Source organism: Leptopilina boulardi, unplaced genomic scaffold (genome assembly GCF_019393585.1).
Source record: "Leptopilina boulardi isolate dan_hultmark-lab unplaced genomic scaffold, ZJU_Lbou_2.1 LbouV2_364, whole genome shotgun sequence".
Taxonomy (NCBI): Eukaryota; Metazoa; Arthropoda; class Insecta; order Hymenoptera; family Figitidae; genus Leptopilina; species Leptopilina boulardi.
In genome coordinates, this window is record NW_026137934.1 from 986,716 (window position 1) to 1,007,418 (window position 20,703).

Here is a 20,703-nt window from a genome sequence, read left to right on the forward strand (position 1 = left end):
CCTTTTATAGATAATGAGGGTATTTTACGCGTTGGAGGAAGACTAAACAATTCCTCATTACCTTCATATCAAAAGCAGCCAATTCTACTTCCTCGATCACATCACATTACAACCTTGATTGTCAACAAACTACATTTAAATAATTTCCATTCTGGTTGTCAATCAACTCTTTACGCATTGCGTCGAAAATTTTGGATACCTGATGGACGTAATCAGGTACGCAAGATTATACGTACTTGCGTAAGATGTTTCCGAGCAAATCCGAATATAACTGAATACAAAATGGGTAATTTACCCAGCGTGAGGCTAACAAAAGCTCGACCATTTCAAAACGTCGGAGTCGATTATTGCGGTCACTTTTATATTAAAGAGAAAAAATTTAGAAATCGTGGTCGGATAAAAGTGTATGTCGCGGTCTTTGTTTGTCTTGTCGTGAAAGCGATACATCTTGAAGTTGTGAGTGATTTGACGACAGAAGGTTTTCTCGGTGCTTTAAAACGTTTTGTTGCACGAAGGGGAAAACCTTCTAATATTTATTCCGATAATGGAAAAAACTTTATCGGAGCAAATAACGAATTGAAAGATCTTTTTGCTCTTTTAAATTCCGAAAATCATAAAATCCAATGCGTTAATTTTGCCAACAAGCGAAAAATCAAATGGCATTTTATTCCTCCTCTTTCTCCGCACTTTGGGGGAATATGGGAATCAGCGGTCAAGAGTTTCAAGCATCATTTAAAACGTGTAATCACAGATCAGTTGCTTACATTTGAAGAAATTAATACATTAGTTATTGAAATAGAAGCTGTGCTTAATTCCCGCCCACTCACTCCTATTTCCTCAGATCCTAACGACCTCCTAGTCCTCACACCTGGTCACTTCCTGATCGGCGATGCGTTAACAAGTCTTCCAGAAGAAGATTTCCAGGACACGCCCACAAATAAGCTATCCACCTGGCAACACCTCCAAAAGCTTCGACAACACTTTTGGGGTCGATGGTCAAAAGAGTATTTAAATAACCTAAATACTCGTGTCAAATGGGCGGATGGTAATCACCAAATCAAGGAAGGAACAGTAGTGGTCATCAAGGAAGATAATTTACCACCGATGCAATGGGCCTTGGGACGAGTTACTGAGACTCATCCTGGAGAAGACGGAATAATTAGAGTTGTTACTGTAAAAACATCGAATAGTCTATTTAAAAGAAATATTAAAAGACTTTCTCCTTTGCCAATAATTGAAAATTCTATCTCTCATAAAAAATAAAATAAAAATTGTTGTTCGCACTACCTCTCAACGGGGGGAGAATGTTTAGGCGCATTAAAATATATTTGTAAAGTAATTTAAGATAATCCTCAAAACTTTACAATATTTTCTATATTTTGAATTTTAGTTTATAATATTCTGAATTTAAGATTTGTCACGTACAACTTAATACTTTTATTAGAATTTATAAGTTTTCAAATTGCTATAATCCTTATTGTAAATTTTGTCTGAAAAACATAGTCATTCAAAAAGGTAATAAACGATCTGGAGACTAAACTCTTGTAATTATCAACGCAGGTAACAAACCCTGTACACTAGGACCCTTCAGGTCGAAATTAAGAATTGAAGATAATCGACATTTTCCGTCTAACTTCGTGTATTTTCGTAAATACTGAGTTTACCAATTGTCACTTTCAGACTTAAACAGGTATAATTGTAAGACCAGTTGTCTGTTCACCACCGTCAAGCACTGTAGTCTAGAAAATATATTGTTTTTTACTTTTAAAATCCTGGTGTTATCATTGACTTCACCTTATACGTCATAACTACTGATAATTATCAAATTAATTATCAAGACATTTACGCGTTTTGACATTTGAATTAAAATCAAGATTAACGTAATTTATAAAATTCAAAATAAAGTCAATTTTGCGTGTATGTCGCCCTAACAATAAATTTTTCGACTAAAGAAAGAATTTGAGCCAAACTTTTGATTCAACCAAAGTTTAGTTGTTTCAAACAAATTTTTTTCTAAGTGTACCAAAATTAGTATAAAATTAATGAGGTGCAACGCTTTAATCCACTTTGAGATCAATTTTATACATTCAGATTAATTATTAATTATGGAATATAATTAATAATTTTTGATAATTTACGGAAGAAAAAAAATAAAATAAAAATGAAAACTGCGTTTTTAGTTATATAATATATATTACATATTTTTCATTCTTTTGTCATATTCTACGTTTCGGTAACTCAAGATAGAATGAGAAAAAAGAATGAAAATTGAACATACGGTTAGTTGACGAGTGTGTACTTAAGTGCATGAGCAATGCACTTCTTGGAGAGAAAAGGTATATATATATGTAATAAAAGTGGAAGTAAAATTTCTCGGTTTCTTCCTTCCTCGTTTGTGCCTTGTTGTCCCCTATAACGAGCTCTCATTGTAAAAAAAAAGCAAACAGTAATAATAATTGTAAGTCAACCACACACTGAAAAAAAAAAATGTCGACTCGTAATTTATTTATACACGTCGAGAGTACACTTTAAAAAAAAATGTTGAAATTATTCAAATTCTCTTTCATTTTATATATAACTTTAATTTTTAAAAAATTGATTCACTTTTTTTCGAATTTTTTTTTTTTTTTTTTTTGAAAAAAATAACTTTTTATTTGAATACTTTTTACATTTTTATTCAAACTTGAAACGTTAGTATAGTTTCATTTAAAATTCCTTTACATTTGAAACATGTTTCAATTTGCAAACTTCAAAATTGGTTTTCATTTACATTCCTTTAACATTGATTTATCTATATATAATTCTGTATATAAACTCAACTATTTTACAAGTTTTAACATGCAAAAAAAAAAGTGAATTTGTTAAAATGACTTTTTTATTGATGTAACATTGTTTTCATCAGAGAAACATGATATTCGGAATTTTGGTGGTTCTGATGAAAAATATCTTTTATGATTTGAACACACACACATATACATATATATGTATAGTGTGAAGTAACGTTACGCTAGAAATATTTTTCGCCAACACTTGAAATCTCGTTTCGATGCGTATCTGCACAATCTGAATTGAGTTATGATCTCAAATATCGGAACTGGGGATTATGCATTTGTGAATGCTATAAAAAACGGATTTTCGGATGGGGAAAAAAAATTGCCATGAGAAAGTATATAACGTGAAATAACAAAATCGAATTTTCGCTCATTTACATTGTAAAGAAACTTCTCAAACGAAAAATATATAGGAGCCGTGTTCAGTCAAGTTGAATTATTTAAATTGATCATGGATAATTTCTTATTTATCAAGATTTTTCGATAAATTTATTTTGTATATTTGAAAATAATTTTTTTTTTTTGAAAGTATTTTTTTATTAAAAAATTTTGTTTAAAATAATAATTATTTTTCATAGGGAAAAAAAAGGTAGGAAAAAATTGAAAAATAAAAATGCGATGATATAAGGGAAAAAAAAATGTTTAATTATCCCATATAGTTAATTGCAATAAAGTGATTAGTTTTCGTGAATTAATAGATTTTTTTTATACGTTTCGCATCAACAATAAAATTATTAGAGCGTGCTGGTTTTCAGTGGAAATCACATAAAGCATATTACGGGACTCGACGATTTGGAAATCTCGGAACTTTCGACACAACGGTAGTGCAGCGAACCAAGGAAGTAACGCACTTTCCACACGGGCGACTGCACTGACAAGAAAATTTGCAAATTCATTGCAGTATAATACAATTTTCATTCATTGTTATATATTTCATATTAGTTAACCCTTTTATACCGTCAAAGATAATGATATTTCTTTATCATATACATACTTGCTTTAGTCAAATCCTTTGACTCTTATTTTATATTTAAACTAATGTAATTTTTATAATTACTCTATTTTTAAGTTTACAAACTATTTTTTTAAATAACTCTTTTTTTTTAAATACAAAGAGAATTTGAAAGTAATCAATCTTGAGAAATTGCAAATCAATTTTTCACGATGGGAATTTTTTTCCTATATAGTGTCATTTGAAAAAGGTTTTTTTTTTTTGGTACAATAATTTTATACCTGTTTGATACCTTGACAGGAAGGAGATACAGTTAAAAAACACTTTTTCGCCAGACACTGAATCGCAAGGTGTGAAGGCAATCGATGAATCGCTAAAAAATTTTTTTCCCAACATCTCTTTCGATACGCGCAAATCGATATTCTTTCATCAATGTTATTTAAAACAACCGATACAACTTTTCATTCTTTATAATGTGACAGTAAACCGTGTAGATCTTGTACAAAAAAAAAGCCAAACTATATGGATTTAACAGCAAAATACACAATAAACGACCTCCCAAATAGTAATTCTTTTTTTTTTGCTAATCAGAAAAAAAGTCTCCATTATAATAATATATGTAGAATTATATGCAATGGAAATTCGACTGATTCAAGGGATTCTAATGTCACAGAAAGTTAACTTTCCAAATGAGATTTTAATTGAGAGTTCAACCACTTGTTGAATTTTACCTAAATTATTGACTTTTCATTATGTTTAAAAGTTGATAAATACTTTTATGAATAAATTTTAATTTTTCCATGATATTGATTTTTTTTGTTCATAAAAATTTCGAAACAATTATTAAAAAAAATTATAAAATGGTATAAAAAGAATAATTATAAAAATAGCAATTTTACTTAATTAATTTTTAATGTGGAAAAAAAATGTAATGAAATTTTAAAACAATTGTTATTTTTATAATAGAGAAGAAAATAAAAAAAAAAAAAAAACTTCACAATACGAATCGAAAGGACAATATTGAACGCGTCCAAACGATACAAACGTCTATTGGTCGGCTTCTTATCTTCCTTTTGCCTGACCCGCATAAAGCCGAGGAAAATTGCGAATAACCTCATGCGCCAAACCCGTACTCGCGCCCGTTGTCGAGACGCTGCATCGTGGTACTTCACCTGCCAATCTATCTTTTACTTCTTATCTTTCCTCGCCTTTCCTTCCGGCTTTAACAGCGTCCTTCGAAATTCCCAGTCTTCAAATTAACTTCTCTCCTCTCTCTCTCTCTTTCTATACTTGAAGTTCAAATCGAAAATAAGTCAACGCGCTCGCGACACATTGAGAAAATTACAGTTTTTTATTTCTTCTATTTGTATTTTTTACACACTCTCTTTCAATTCATAGGAATTTTTTTTGACCTTTTTTCCCCTCCGCACAAAATAGATTAGAAAAATTGGTGAAATGTTTTTTTTTTTAAATTAAATTCTATTGCTTTGTATTTTAAAAGACAAAAATATCTTGAAAATAATTTCAAGAAAGTTTAAATATACATTTAATTACAACATGGCCTTGATTTTTCTGCCTCCTTATAGCGAATCGACAAAAAAAAAGGGACAACCTTGATAATTACAAATATATAAATACAAGTGCATCTCGACTCGGTTCGCGGACCAGTTAATCACGATTTTCTCATTCTGAGAAATCCTTTCGTCATCAATTAGAAACGAGATAAAAAAAAAAAAAACCGTGCGAACGTCTTGAATTTTATTGCGAATTTTTTCCCACACCCGTTCCAATGAAGAAATTTTGTTTGCTCTTCGTTTAATAAAAACTTCAATTTTTCCCAAAAAGAAAATTCGTTATTCTCCTCGTAGAATATTTTAGAAATTATATTTTTAGAAAAAAAATTAGTAATGTAAATTAAAGTGAAACGAAAAGAGAATCAAAATTGACATATACATGCATTAAATCGACAATGTATTTAAAATTTTAAACTTTTTCAACAAAAATAAAAAAAAAAAAAACGAAAATCGTTAAAAGTTGCGTCGAAACAAAACTCATTAGTCTTTTGCTGTTCCCGCAGTATAATGAGAATGGTCGCACGAGGACTCTCGTTAACTATTAAAAACTCATTTTACGTGTTTCGAATTTAACAGCGCAATATATTTTATTTGCGTAAAAAAAAAATTACAATATCTGCGATTTTAATTTTCCTTCAAGGACTTCTTTTTTTTTTTATCTTTACAATAGTTTTAAAATTAATTTACCAATTAATTATATATATATATATATTCCTTGTTGTATAATTAAATATTAATTTTAAATTCCCTACACGTAAAAAATGAATATTTTCTTAATAATTGTTTCCATATATCCCCCATATATATATTTTTTTTTTCAAATCTCGAATGCAATTTGCCTCGCAGCGCGAGTTCTACATGCCGACCGGAAGTGATATGTTTTACTGTTTGGGTAAGAATTTATGATACCTGCGAGGGAAATCCTTGGCGATGAACGAGAAGATAAAGAACAGTAAATCCTAATGGTGAAGATGGTGAGACAAGACGTGAACCTTGACGTTTCGAAATCCATTAGCTTCGAGTCAATTACTTAAGTACGGAAGCACCGTAACAGTCCATGCGAATTACGAAATGACTCCACCAGCTAATTAAGGGAATGGGAATTCAAGAGCAAAATTTGAAATGAGATGCCTACCTTTTACACCTGACTGACTAGAAAGTATTATATGTCCCTTCACAGTCATGATATATGTTTAAACAATTGTTAATTTAATTTTTATTCAAAAAAAAAAAATAGATTCATATTAAATATATGAAAATATTGTTTATATTTTCATGAGATTAATGTGATGTTGACATCTTTATCATCAACTGCAGAATATCCCTCAGGGAATTCTTTCCTGTCCCAGTTTGCAAAGTGAACTACTTTTCATTTATAGTTGTCCTGCAAACTTTGTCTGTAATAAAATTTGACTTATTGAAAATCACTTCTTCAATTTCAAACTTGAAAATTTATTAAAACGGATATACATTAATTTATTTAATATATATTTATATTTGAAGCATAATTATATATTCCCAGGTGGAAAAGTTCCCGGTAGTCATTACCGCTCCTACTACCGGAATATTCACTACCGGTAGTCCCTACCGGTAATTTTTCCGTACTTACCGGTAGCCACTACCGGTAATTTTTCCGGGTCTACCGGTAGTCACTACCGGTAATTCTTCCGGTACTATCGGTAGTTACTACCGGTAATTTTTTCGTTACTACCGGTAGTCACTATCGGTAATTTTTCCGGGACTACCAGTAGTCACTACCGGTAGTCATTATCGGTAATTTTTCCGGGATTTACAATCAAAATTTGTTATTTGGTAATAAATTTTGATTGTAAAAAATTGCCGGTAGTGGCTACCGGTAGTCCCGGAAAAATTACCGGTAGTGCCTACCGGTAGTGGCTACCGGTAATCTAGGAAAAATTACCGGTCGTGACTACCGGTAGTGAATATTTCGGTAGCGGGAGCGGTAATGACTACCGGTAGTGACTACCGGTAATTTTTCCGGGACTACCGGTAGCCACTACCGGTAATTTTTTACAATCAAAATTTATTACCAAATAACAAATTTTGATTGTAAATCCCGGAAAAATTACCGGTAATGACTACCAGTAGTCACTACCGGTAGTCATTACCGCTCCCGCTGCCGGAATATTCACTACCGGTAGTCACGACCGGTAATTTTTCCTAGATTACCGGTAGCCACTACCGGTAGGCACTACCGGTAATTTTTCCGGGACTACCGGTAGTCACTACTGGTAATTCTTCTGGTACTACCTGTAGTTACTACCGGTAACTTTTCCGGTACTACCGGTAGTCACTACCGGTAATTTTTTTTTTACTACCGGTAGTCACTATCGGTAATTTTTCCGGGACTACCGGTAGTCACTACCAGTAGTCATTACCGGTAATTTTTCCGGGAATTACAATCAAAATTTGTTTTAAAAAATTCAGAATTTTTTTAAAACAGAAAAATTACCGGTAGTCCCGGAAAAAATTAACGATAGTGACTACCGGTAGTAAAAAAAATTACCGGTAGAGACTACCGGTAGTACCGGAAAAATTACCGGTAGTGGCTACCGGTAGTCTAGGAAAAATTACCGGTAGTGAATATTCCGGTAGCGGGAGCGGTAACGACTACCGGTAGTCATACACTGAAAGAAAATTCATACTACTAAGTATTAAACTCATATTAGAGTTTAATATAAATGTTACAATTTAGGGAAAAAGTGCACCTATACTGATTACTATTACAGTTTTTATGAAAATATATAATGAATTTAAGAGTAACTATTATTTTAAGAAATAAGAATTAGTATATTTATTTTAAAAATTAGTATTTTCTTTATGAATTCACAGAATACGAAATATTATAATAAATAATTTCACAAAATAGTAAGAAAAATAACATATATCCGTATACTTATTTCACATTTTGTAAAACTTTATATTAAAAGTCACGGATTTTCCCGAGAGACTACGAATTTAACCGAAGTTCTGTCTGTTTGCGGCTTCGTGTCCTACTCGAACTTCTACGACTTGATCCGATTTTCGAAAGTGTTGTTAACCAGCAGAACGTACCTAATTTATTTTCAATTTATAAAAAATGTTTTATTAAAGTTATTTAATAATAATAAATTTATTATTAATTATTAAATTTATTATTATTTTTATTAATTTTTATTTTTTGATGTCATCTTTACAATTATTTAATTTTTATTTGCAATAAAAATTTTTATAACAATCATAATTTTTAATCTGAAAAAAAAGAAAAATCTATATAAACAATTAATAATAAAAATGAACCCAGCGTAACCTCTATAAAATTACACCATTGGCACTAGTAAACTATTTTTTATTATTAAGTTATTATAAGTAAACTTCTTTCTCGCAAGTGGTAAAAATATTCAGTAGTTAGTATATAAGAAAACGATATATGCCGACCCCCAGCGAAATTTATCGTTATGCGTATAGAATTGTAAGTGTAGGTTTCGTTGCGATCGTGTAATGTCTATGTATAAGCGAAATGAACGTGCGTGTTCATTAGTATGTGTATTAACCTGTATCGTAAGTGTGAATGTGTTGTTCCTAGTCTCACTCCTCTTCCTCCCGAGAATTAACGGAAACGTCCGACAGTTTCCGCTTTTTTTCCCTTTTCTTCCGACATTCTGAATTTTTCGTATAAAGTTTTACAAATATTAGAACGCTACATTCCATATAATGCAACAACTCTATGAGAATTTAATATAATATTTTCAAATATTGGTAATCTTTTTACGTTCTTTCTACAATAATTATTAATATTTGAAAAAAGATTTTAAGTTGGAACTTTAATATAAAGTATATTGAATTTTAATAAAAAGTACACTTTTCCCTAAATTCTAAAAGAATATATTAAAATGTAATACGCATTTTGTTATTTTTTCCTATGAAATTTCTTTCAGTGTACCGGGAACTTTTTCACCTGGGATATGTTTAGTGATAGTTTAGCATAACAAGTTTCCTTTTCAATTAGCTTAAATCAAAATTAGTATTTATTGCATTTTTTCAATATAATGGAGACAAACACAAACGTTTTGTATTAAAATTTGATTCTCTGTGAGTATTTTCACTTGAAAAATCACAAACATAACCTTACATTTTTTTTTGACCTAAAGTCCCTTTTCTCGTGGAGCATCACATATAAATATAATTATAATTATAAATAAATGAATTATTTTAAATTTCTAATGTCTTTTGATTTAATTTATATTTTGATTAATTCGAATATAGAGAATTAATATTTCAATTTGATTATAATACTGTGATGTAATATTGGTGTGAAACGTAAAATGTATCTATATATGAAATGGTAAACATAATTAAATTAATTCGGAGGTTCAAGCTATAAAATCAAAGGACTCTGTTCCTTTGACGAGCTACTAATTCCAAGTGCATTGCTTATCTGAGTGAGATATCTTCTCTGATCTCAAAATATTGAACGTTATACCTCATGAATTTGTATATCGTAACATCAAATCATTTGAAATTCCAACAATTTTCAAGTGGAATTTTTAAATACTTGATATAAACATTGGATTTAAATTGAACTTTTACAATTTTTTTTTTTAGTCACGATAATTCGTCTTTAATTTAAAAAAAAATCGTCAAAACTATCCTCTCGAAAATCCTCTTATTTATAAAGAAATAAATACGAGTAATTTTGAAAAAAATATTAGTTTACCAATATAACGGCTCATTTGTTGCTGAATATAGATACATATCCAATAAACCGCAAATTTCAATGAATTATTATCATCGAATAATATTATCAAACAGAATTCACAAGGTATTAACACAAATTACAATAATTATAATGAAAATAATATACATAACAATTGTATATATATATGCAATCATTTTCAAGATCGTTATAATCATTGAAATTTTCGGAAAGGAGAATACAATCATCGATCGGCATAATATTTTAAAAATTTTGGAAAAATAATCATTCAGCATATGAATATTTTGTTAAAAATTGTTGAAAAAAACAACAAAATTTATCAAAATAGATTCTGTCACTATCAGTAGAATAGAGAGTTGAAAATGTATTGAATTCTAGTTTAGCAACATTTCGCGAAACACCGATTCCAATTAGTGCTTGCATGTCTCATGTGTTTATATAGAAGTTCGCCGCGAATATGTTGACAAAATCAAAGGAGAGGGTTGTTGTTGTTGCTCAACATATCCTTTACAGATGTAATGTTTGAAATAGTCAAAAGGAGAATATATGTATACTGCAAATGTTTCCTGTTTCCGTCTCTCTATATTCTATATAAGTTCGAGAGACTCTCCGACACAAAACTTATGCAATGGAAGAGAGAGAGAGAGAGAGACCACCTTTTATACAGCGATTACGAATGTAGCTCTTTATATCCTCGTCTTCTCAGGAAATGACAGTCCACTACAACGACATTCCATCCTGGCACTCCTATATAGGCATTAGATAATTATACGGGTTGACGCCGACGCGCTCTTTTCTTCTTTTTCTTTTTGTTCCACCCCCGTGGATGAGAATCACAATACAGTCCTTTATGCGTTAAATCGTCAGTGAATCAATTCACTTTCTTACGATGTCTGCAAAATAATGACATATGTTAGAATCTGACTATGTAATAGAAAAATTAAAAAATAATGTTTTTTTTTTTAGAAATTTTGATAGTTTTAGTATCAATTTGATGCTTTTAAATTAATATTGGCATTATCTGTTACCTATTTTCAAACATTTGGTTAAATTTTTCATACACAGAAAAAATGATGGATAAATTTTGTTGTGGGTAACTTTAACCAATGATAATTTACACACTGAGGAAAATATTCTATTGAATCAAGAGCATTTCTACCAAAAGGCATAAAAATTATTGATTTAAAAGCTGTAGAATTTGTAAAATATTATATAGATTCTATAGCATATGCTTCTGAATCAATAATTTTTATGCCTTTTGTCAGAAATGCTGTTGATTCAATAGCATATTTTTCTCAGTGCATAGACGGTGGCATCCTCAATACATTTGAAAATAAAATTTATTTGATTCAAAAAATCCAGTTATTATCAAATAAATATTTATTTGTATTTAATAATTATTATTTAAGTCAATTAAATGTTGTATTTGTTTAAAATACATAAATTATTGATCCAAATACATTTTTTTTTTTTAATTTAAATAAAAATTATTTCGTTCCAGTAAATATGTATTTGATAATAATAAGGTATTTTTACCAAAGTAAATTCTCAATTGTCCGAAACTGTCAACTTTTGCTCCGAAAAAATTTAGTAAATAATACTATTTACGGAGGTAAACTTTATTCTATTTCATTTCTCAAACGGATCACCTAAAATTCAGAATTTTTTTTTTTAATCAAAAATTAGACTCCTTACATGGTAAAAATAAGTCCCTGAAATTTTTAGGTCAAAAAAAAATTTTTTTGTTAAAGTTATAAACAATTGAAATTTTTTGCAGTCTTATTTTAAAAAATTTTTTTCTCGAGTTCCTGTTCACCAATTAAAAAAAAGAGGGGTTTTTCTCGTCTTAAAATGTAGTTTCTAAATATAATTTTTATTTTGAAAAAATTTCATATTTACTCTCTAAATCTGAATTAGTAAAAGTGTTTACTAATTTGAATTAGTGACTCACTTTTTGCTTATGAATTAGTAAAATTTTACTAATTATTAGTAACTTTTACTAACAATTAGTAAAATTTAACTAATTCTAAAGCAAAAAGTGAGTCACTAATTTAAATTAGTAAACATTTTTACTAATTCAGATTTAGAGAGTAATAGATTTTTATATTATTTATTTATAAAATGTTATTAAAAAATAGTGTTCTTGACGTCCTACAGAAAATTAAATTTTTTTTTGTTGAATTCCCCACACAATTTTGTGTAAGAAACCGTTGAGAAAAAAAATGAGACTAAAAAAAAAATTTCTGAACTTTAGGTGATCCGTTTGAGAAATTCTGACTCCAAAAGTAATTTTTTTCAATTTCCGAAGCAAAATTCACACCAAAGATGCGCCGAAGTTTTTGGACAGTTCAGGTTTTATTTTTCAAGTAGTAAAAGTTATTTTATATTTTTTTATATATTGTTTTTTTCAGTGAATTCACGGAGAAAAATAAATTGTTGTACTTACTAAACCTGGAGCTAACAAATTTTATTTGATCGCTTCAACAAATTTTTTAGTTGCTACAACAATACAAATTTGTTGAAAGGAACAATAAAATTTTGTTGTAACTAACAATTCACTGTAAGGAACAATAAAATTTTGTTGTACCAACTAAAAATTTGTTGTAGGGAACAATAAAATTTTATTTGTAACTAAAAATTTGTTGTACTGACAAATATTATTGTTAATGCAACAATACAGATTTAGCGACTAAACAAAATTTGTCAGTTCCAGATTTAGTAAGTAGGTACAATTTTTCTTTGCGTTGTTATTTAGCAAATTTCAATTATTTGTAATATTATAATTATAAAAATTCTTTCTTCTACTTTTTTTTTACTATAGCAAATGCAAATGTATAACACTATATGATAACGATTGGCTTACTAGAAGGTATATATATATATATATATATAGGGAATATGGACATAGAGAAATCCATGTAGGTCGCATGTACTAATGGATATCATGTACAATAACAATGTACAAGAGCGACAGTTTCCAGGAGGAGAATAAGGGAAGGGGGGGAGGGTAAAAGGGTGTCAGAGGGGGTGAGAGAGGGTGAAACATAGGTTGGGAGGGTAGAAATAGGACTGATCACATAACGATAGTCACGACGCGTTAACACCACTCATCATAATTCAGGCGGTGCTGCAATCAGTCAGGTTCCCACGTCAGGTGCTGCTTGACAACCTCCCCCTTATGGGCCATATGCCTATATAATGTAGAAAGCATTTCTCATGATAATACATTTTTTTTTACTCCAAAACGAATATAGGAAAAAAGGGTAGACGAGAAAAAAAGAGAAAGAGAGAGAAAAAAAGAGACTTTCATGATCCATTAGAAAAATATTTTGATACATTACATAACGGAAAATAAAATACATTTCACATTTGAAAAAACTTGTTTTTAGAAATATGTTTTTCTTTTAATTAAATTTATAATACAAGTTTTAATTTACTATTTTTTTGAAATATGATTTATTTGAGAAAGCAGAAAATTACAATTAAAAAAATATTTCCTGTAAGATATAAATTTTGTATTATTTTTTTTTGATAATTTTTTTGTATTCTCTTTAATAGAGAATAATTGTTTAATTCTATATAATTTCATGTGATTTTAAAGGTCTGTTAATATTCTACTATTTTCTCTATAATAGTTATATATATATATATATATAATCTTCCTCCCACGTGCGCGCGACGGAAACAAAATCGCCCCTCTTTCTTATTTGCAAATAACCGTGATCGAATATCTTGGCAATTTTTAATCCACTGTTTCTCCGATTCGCTGTCTAGTGAAACCTGTCTTTATCAAAGGAATTCTGAATTTGAAAAATTGATCTGAATATCATTCCAATTATCGCACTGTGCGTCTCTATAAAAAGGAACTTCAAAGACAAAACAAAAAACAGACATGACACGTATACATTTGAGAATGTTCAAAATTCACATATTTTAAGCTTCAACCCTATTATTTTCAATATCGGAATCTTGTACTCTGTATTTATCGTAGTAATTTAAAAAAAAATGACATAGGAAATATTTTCATATCCATTTTTTTTAGTTGTATTGTAATTTTGTCATGAAATTATTAAAAATAAAAATTGTAACCTTATAGGTAATTTTATTGAAAATTATACCAGAATCGGTGACTATTACAAGAAAATTAAATTTTTTTAATTATACAGAAATGATAATTATATTCACACTGAAAAAAATTTAAATAATCGGTTACTTTATTATTAAATAAATATTTACTTGAACCAAAATAGTGAAATTAACAATAGGATTTAATTTTCATGAATATAGTTCTTTAATGAGAATTTAGAACCTTGAGTATACAAATCCCAAAGGTCGACGCATTTCAGGGTGAAGTTATACGAGTTGAGAGGGAAAAGCGGCGGATGATGGGAAAATGTGTGACACCGACTAAAATAGGAAGATGTCTCTCCTTTCCTTTAAATAGTTGTGGGAATGTGACACTCGCAGATCTTTGTAAATGCACTTCACTGAAAACTTGAACATTTTTTTTTCCAAAAGTATGTCTTTTTCAGTAAGATTCAACGATATATATTGAAAATTCGAAACTATTTTCCCTCTCCCCGAATATTATGTTTTTTAAAACAAAAACTTGAAAAAATATCTTCTAAAATAGGTGCGCAAGTATATAAAAATTCAAATTCACCCCCCGCCGACTTTATCGATATTCATGTATTCAACGCTCTCTAAATTATTCTTAAATTGAAAGAAAAGAAGAAACGAGAAACAATCTGCAAAAAAAGGGAAGGATAAATTCTATTACTTTATATTCTTTCTTCAATATCTTCTTCTTATTTTTCTTATATTCGGAAGAATTATTTTCTATTTTGAACACAAAAATTGAATTTCATTTAAACAATATAATTACAATTACAATTGTAAATAATTTCAAAAATTAGATATAATTCTCTATATGCAAAAAAATATCAATAAATCAATTACTTTAAATTGTATGTTTAAGTGGGCGTATAGAAAATAAAATTAGAAAAAAAAAGTGAAAAATGATTAAAGAGAAGAAAGACTTTTATTGCCGAATAAGGATGAGTATATTCACACAATGGAAATAAATGATTGAAGAGGAGAGTAATGAAACCTCTCGGAATATAACGATACGCGTCGCGATTCAAATGAATCAAATCTCGTTTCTTTTGCGCATATATATAAATCACAAAAGAATTTACCATTCGCTAAAAATTTATTAATGAAAAAAAAAAATTATTGATCTGTAGTGACAGGTGGAATCAGAAAGACCAAAAAGTGGAACGTTTTACCCCATTCCCCCCCACTCCTCTCACGTCGCGTATATAAGGGTAATAATAGGTGTTCATTGTGTCAAGATGACAGTACCACCTGGTGGTCAATACGAATGAAAAATGGCTATTGGAAGTGTACACCTCCTGCAAAGGCAATTATTTTTTATATATATAAATTATATATATATATATACGAATGCTTTTTGAAATTTTCTTGCTACTTTGATATAATTCATCCCACTTCCGGAAGTCACTATCTTCCTGGGTTGTGTCCGGATCCCTTTTTTTTATATCACTAAATGAGCGGATACTAAAAAAAGAATCAGAGAAAGAAAGTGGAAAATAATAGAGTGAAAGAAACAGTTGTATAACCGCAAAAAGAAGAGGTTGCGTGTATTAACGTAAAATGTCACAAAAAAAAAGCGGATGCAAAAATTTCAAATATTTTTCCCTTTTTTTTAGTGTAAAAAAAATGCTATTTAAAAAAAAATTATACATAAAAAATCGTTTTCAATTAAAAAATTAAAAACAAATTTTTTAATTTTTTTTTTCAATTATCAAGAAGGAGGAAAAAAGTTTTAATAAAACATATATTTTTCTTTGTATACAAAAAAAGGATCATTATATAAAAATGATTGATTTGCTTCTTATATAAATTTTTAAATACTCTCATTGAAATTTGTTAAACGCAAATCTATATTCCACGAATTTGTTATCAGAATCAGCAATAATAGCGTCTTTAATGAGGTCTGAAGAAGATGGTCGATTTAATATTGTATAAGCATCATCATTATCGATTTAAATGCCATGCCTATTAGAGCGTAATCAAAGGATCTAACTATTTATGAACTTGTCGATAATTACAACAACATAAAGCAGGTCAGGTGTTAATAACCGCAAAATACTATTTTTTGTTGTTGTTGTTGTTATTGAAATAATCACTTTTTCATGTTTACAAATTATTCTCTCATTATGCATAAATCTTGGAATATTGTTATCTAAATATTTGTAATTGCAAAGGGATTATACTAATGAATTAATGAGATCAATGTAATCCTCTCTCAGTAAATTAAATGGTAAATTCTACAGAATTTACAATATATGACAATGTATGTAATTATTATTCTAATTTATTTATAATTTTTATTATTTTATTTTCTCATTATTTATATAATAGTTTATCATTTATTTACAATAATTTCTAATTTATTTGCAATAATTTAATTATAATTTATTAAGCAATGATAAAAATTTTATTTTTAGCGTGATTGAAATTGTATTTAATTAATTTTTTGTTTTTTAAAAAAAATTATGAATTCTTTTTTTTTCCAGGTTCCTTAGGCACGTCGGTGTTTGATACAGACGTTTACCTCGTAGGCGCCAGCGGTGGGGTTTATGCTCTTCTTGCAGCACATCTTGCCAATGTTCTCCTTAACTATAACAACATGGAGTTTGGCATAGTTCGCCTCATCGGCATCTTCATTATCGGTAAGTAAACAGCCTCCAGCCATGTTTCTATGTACCATAGATACTTCACATCCTTTCCACCTTATAATATCCATAACTACTTTAGCATTATATGTGCACATAATGCACGTATGACATCATATATAATCTATGATACACGTGATATATCATTTATTTTACACTATATAACATAATAATATAGTAAGAGACTTTTTTTTTGAAGCGGTGAAAATCAATAAAGACATTTATTTTATTAAAAATTGCATTGAAAAGAATAATTTATTTGATTCAAATAATCGGTTACTAGGCTTGAATATTTACTATTACTACTCTCTAAATCTGAATTAGTAAAAATGTTTACTAATTTAAATTAGTGACTCACTTTAGAATTAGTTAAATTTTACTAATTGTTAGTTAAAGTTACTAATAATTAGTAAAATTTTACTAATTCAGAAGTAAAAAGTGAGTCATTAATTCAAATTAGTAAACATTTTTACTAATTCAGATTTAGAGAGTATTTAATATTTATTTACTAAGTTATTAAATAAATATTTATTTGTTTTAAATAATTATTATTTAATTATTACTTGACTCGAAAAGAATGATTGCAAATATTTATTTAATACGAATTAATATTTTTATTTAATAATGTTACCGATTATTATTAATTTTTTTTCGATGTGTGAAAAATATTCTTTTTGTGTCTCGCAAAATTTATACATTAAAATTCAGGTTAAATTTAATTTTATCTACTCAGATCCAGTAATTATGGTTTCAATAGAAGGAATATTTAAATACCATCCATATAACACTTTGTTGAAACAGAATATATATCACAAATAGAATTTTCTGTATAACCTTGTGTATACACTGAAAATTGAAATTACTTTCTTGTTTTTTATTTGTAAAAGCAAAAATAAGGGATGTAAAATATTCATTCGTTTTGTCGATACAGAGGGGTTATGTGTATTAATTTTCTTTATATATATATATAAAAATATGCATTTGCATTCTAATAAGATTTTTTTACACTCATTTCATTCGAGGCGAAAGGCAAGAATCCATCGTAAACTTTAATCCTGGGCATATTGCTTTGTGAAGTGTGTTTCATTGCCGTTCCCTCCTCAACTCAATAAAGTAATAAAGTTTTATTAACAATGTAAATTATAGCTTCTTCTTCTTCTTTAGAGAAACTGAAAATTAACTTTTTTTTTAGAGTGTATATCGTTATTATATTAAGAAAATACCTAATTTTAACTTATTAATTAAAAACAAATTTTGATTCAAAAATTTAAAATTTTTAAATTAATTTAAAAATTATTAATTTTTACTGAATAATTAAACATATAGAGGGATAAAAATCGGGAGAACGTATATCTGTTTATATATATATATATATATATCGTTAAATACAAGCTATACGATAAAGTGCATCAGTGTTTTTATTAAAGTGTGAAGCATCTCCCAGAAAAAGGGAAAATTTATGCAAAAAGTTTTTGAAATTCTAAAGCTATTGGAAATCAAGGCATGTTTAGTAATAAATCAATTTACAGGATTATAAAGTTCATCCATATTTAACGTTATTAGTGTTTTGAATATTTATCGCGTCCGGTATAAAATGTTTTCCTCGATAATTAATTTCATAAAGTTTGAATACTTTTTTTTTTTTTTGTTATATGTTAAAGCGAAATCAAAAATTAAGTAATTTTAATTTATTTTTGTAACAAAATTATTACAAAATTATTACATTATCGATAATTATATCTCGTGTTTATTTCAATTACAACAATTATTTAAGAAGAGAGAGAGAGAGAGAGAAGTTATATTTCAGTAGTAGACTTTCGTTTTAGTCAAACCAGTTGTGGGGGTCAACTCTTTTAAATATTTACTCATCAATTAGCGTTCATATTGCAAAGACTGTCAATCCGAATGAATTTTTCAATTTCCGCTTCACAACAAACTCATATTCTGTTTGCCCGATGTTTCAATGCAAAAATTCTTTTTTTTTTTTTTTTTTCATAGTCTCTTGATGCTTTAAAAGCGCATAAAAACACAAATTCTTTTATGCATATAATGCATTTTCATTATTATTTCCGGTAAATCGTTTATAAAATTTTTATTTAAATAATTTTCAATATATTAAAAATATTTTTTATAAAAATATTTATTTTAATTTTTATTGTCAAAAAAAAAGAGAATTTCTATGTAATTTGAAATTTGTCGTATGTGAAATGAACTTGGAACTATTTCCATATTCCAAGTGGAATTAATGCATTCAAATGCTTGATTAATAATGAACAATTAAAAAAAATTACTCAAGCATAATGGAGAAAAGAATAATAGCTCGTATCTCATTTGTTCGAAGAATAATAATTTTATTATTCAATCATTAAAATTCTTTTTAGAGAGAAATTCTCTTTTCGCGGTGAGATGTCATTTGTCGTCTGGGCGTTATAGAATAAAACTGTCAACCGAGACAACAAAAGGGAAACCCCTTAACTTTTTTTTTAAGAGATGAGACATCATCCCTTGTGCCGAAAGTTTTTAATTAAAAGATAGTCATGTGATTTGCTGACTTGGCGTCTATGAGAAACGAGGCGAAACAGAGGGAGAAAAAGAGAGGAAAAAAAAGGCTTTAGATGTCAGAAGATATAATACTGGTACATATATATATATATACAGTTTGGACTTGAAATCTTTTCTCTTCTATATACGATGGGTACGGGGCATAAATTGCGAAATGCGTCAACCTACGATGTCCGGTTTGTAATGGAAAAAGATACTATCATCATATGGGGGGTTGATGAAGGTTGAAACGGACGAGATTTTCAAAAGTATTTTGTCGGGAGTTGAATCTTGAAAAATTTTTCTCCTTTTGATCAAAAGATTTTTTTTTTATATCGTATTTTTGTATAGGAAAAAATGAAAGAAAATCAATTTGATTTTTAAAACAATGTTATAAATTTACAGGAATTCCTACATATATATATATATATATATATACAAATATATTAAGGGATGAATAATCTTTTTTAATTTTGAAAACCTATATTGATTCTTTGTGGGACGTAATTTATATGTTTAGGAAGGTGAGGTGGTAGTAAATTTATTCCAGAGGATTGAAGATTTATTAGGCTCGCCTACGTGACTTATTTGCATTCGGTTTAATTAAATTTGATTCAGCTAAATAAATTAGTTCAATGAAAGAAGTGTTTCTCTCGGTAGTTTTAATTAAATTAAGGGCGGTCCTAAAGTTATTTCTCATCCAAATATTTAATGACTTTCAAAGCCCACCGATGTTTTATGTTTGTGGTATTAAATTTCGTCTACTTGCAAACATTTATATTTCACCTTTACATATAAAACATTTGAATTAAAAATTTCATTTTTTTTTTCACAAAACAAAAAAATAATTCTTATCAATAAAAATTATAGAATTAATTAAAGGTGCAATCAATTTCTTTTTTTCAAAAATGTAAATGTAAAGTATAATAAAAACAAAATTTAATTACGTAATTAAATCGATTGGTTTTGATGTAAAGTGGTCAATTTTTGTTTTTAATGAAAAATTTACACCTTTAGTTTGTCGATGATCGCTTCAAAGTAAACGTAACCATAAAAAAAAATTTCCAGTTTCTCTTGGGTATAAAAGAAAATTTGAAGATAAAAGGCTCGTGTTAAGAGTAAACTTGGACCGTTTGCTATTTGCTTACAGCAACCCCACTATGTATATCGAAAGGGGGAAAGGGGTTCTTAGAACCACGAGGCTACCGCTATATTATATATATATATATATATATACACTTGGCTCAAAAGCTTCTCGCTCAGCGATACTTAAAGGCTTCCACGAGAATAGCCTTTTTCTCTCTTTTTTCTTTTACTTTCTTTCATC

General features: G+C 28.5%; 1 protein-coding gene across 2 annotated transcripts in view; it reads left to right on the plus strand.

Annotated features, from left to right (window-relative positions):
- The window catches only part of LOC127286894 (protein rhomboid), a 285,703-nt gene that overhangs the window by 254,277 nt on the left and 10,723 nt on the right, over positions 1-20,703 (plus strand). For both annotated transcript variants that reach the window (XM_051313517.1, XM_051313516.1), the window contains one exon: positions 16,677-16,832. In XM_051313517.1, coding sequence (XP_051169474.1) covers positions 16,677-16,832 — 156 coding nt within the window. The remainder of the gene's footprint in view (positions 1-16,676; positions 16,833-20,703) is intronic.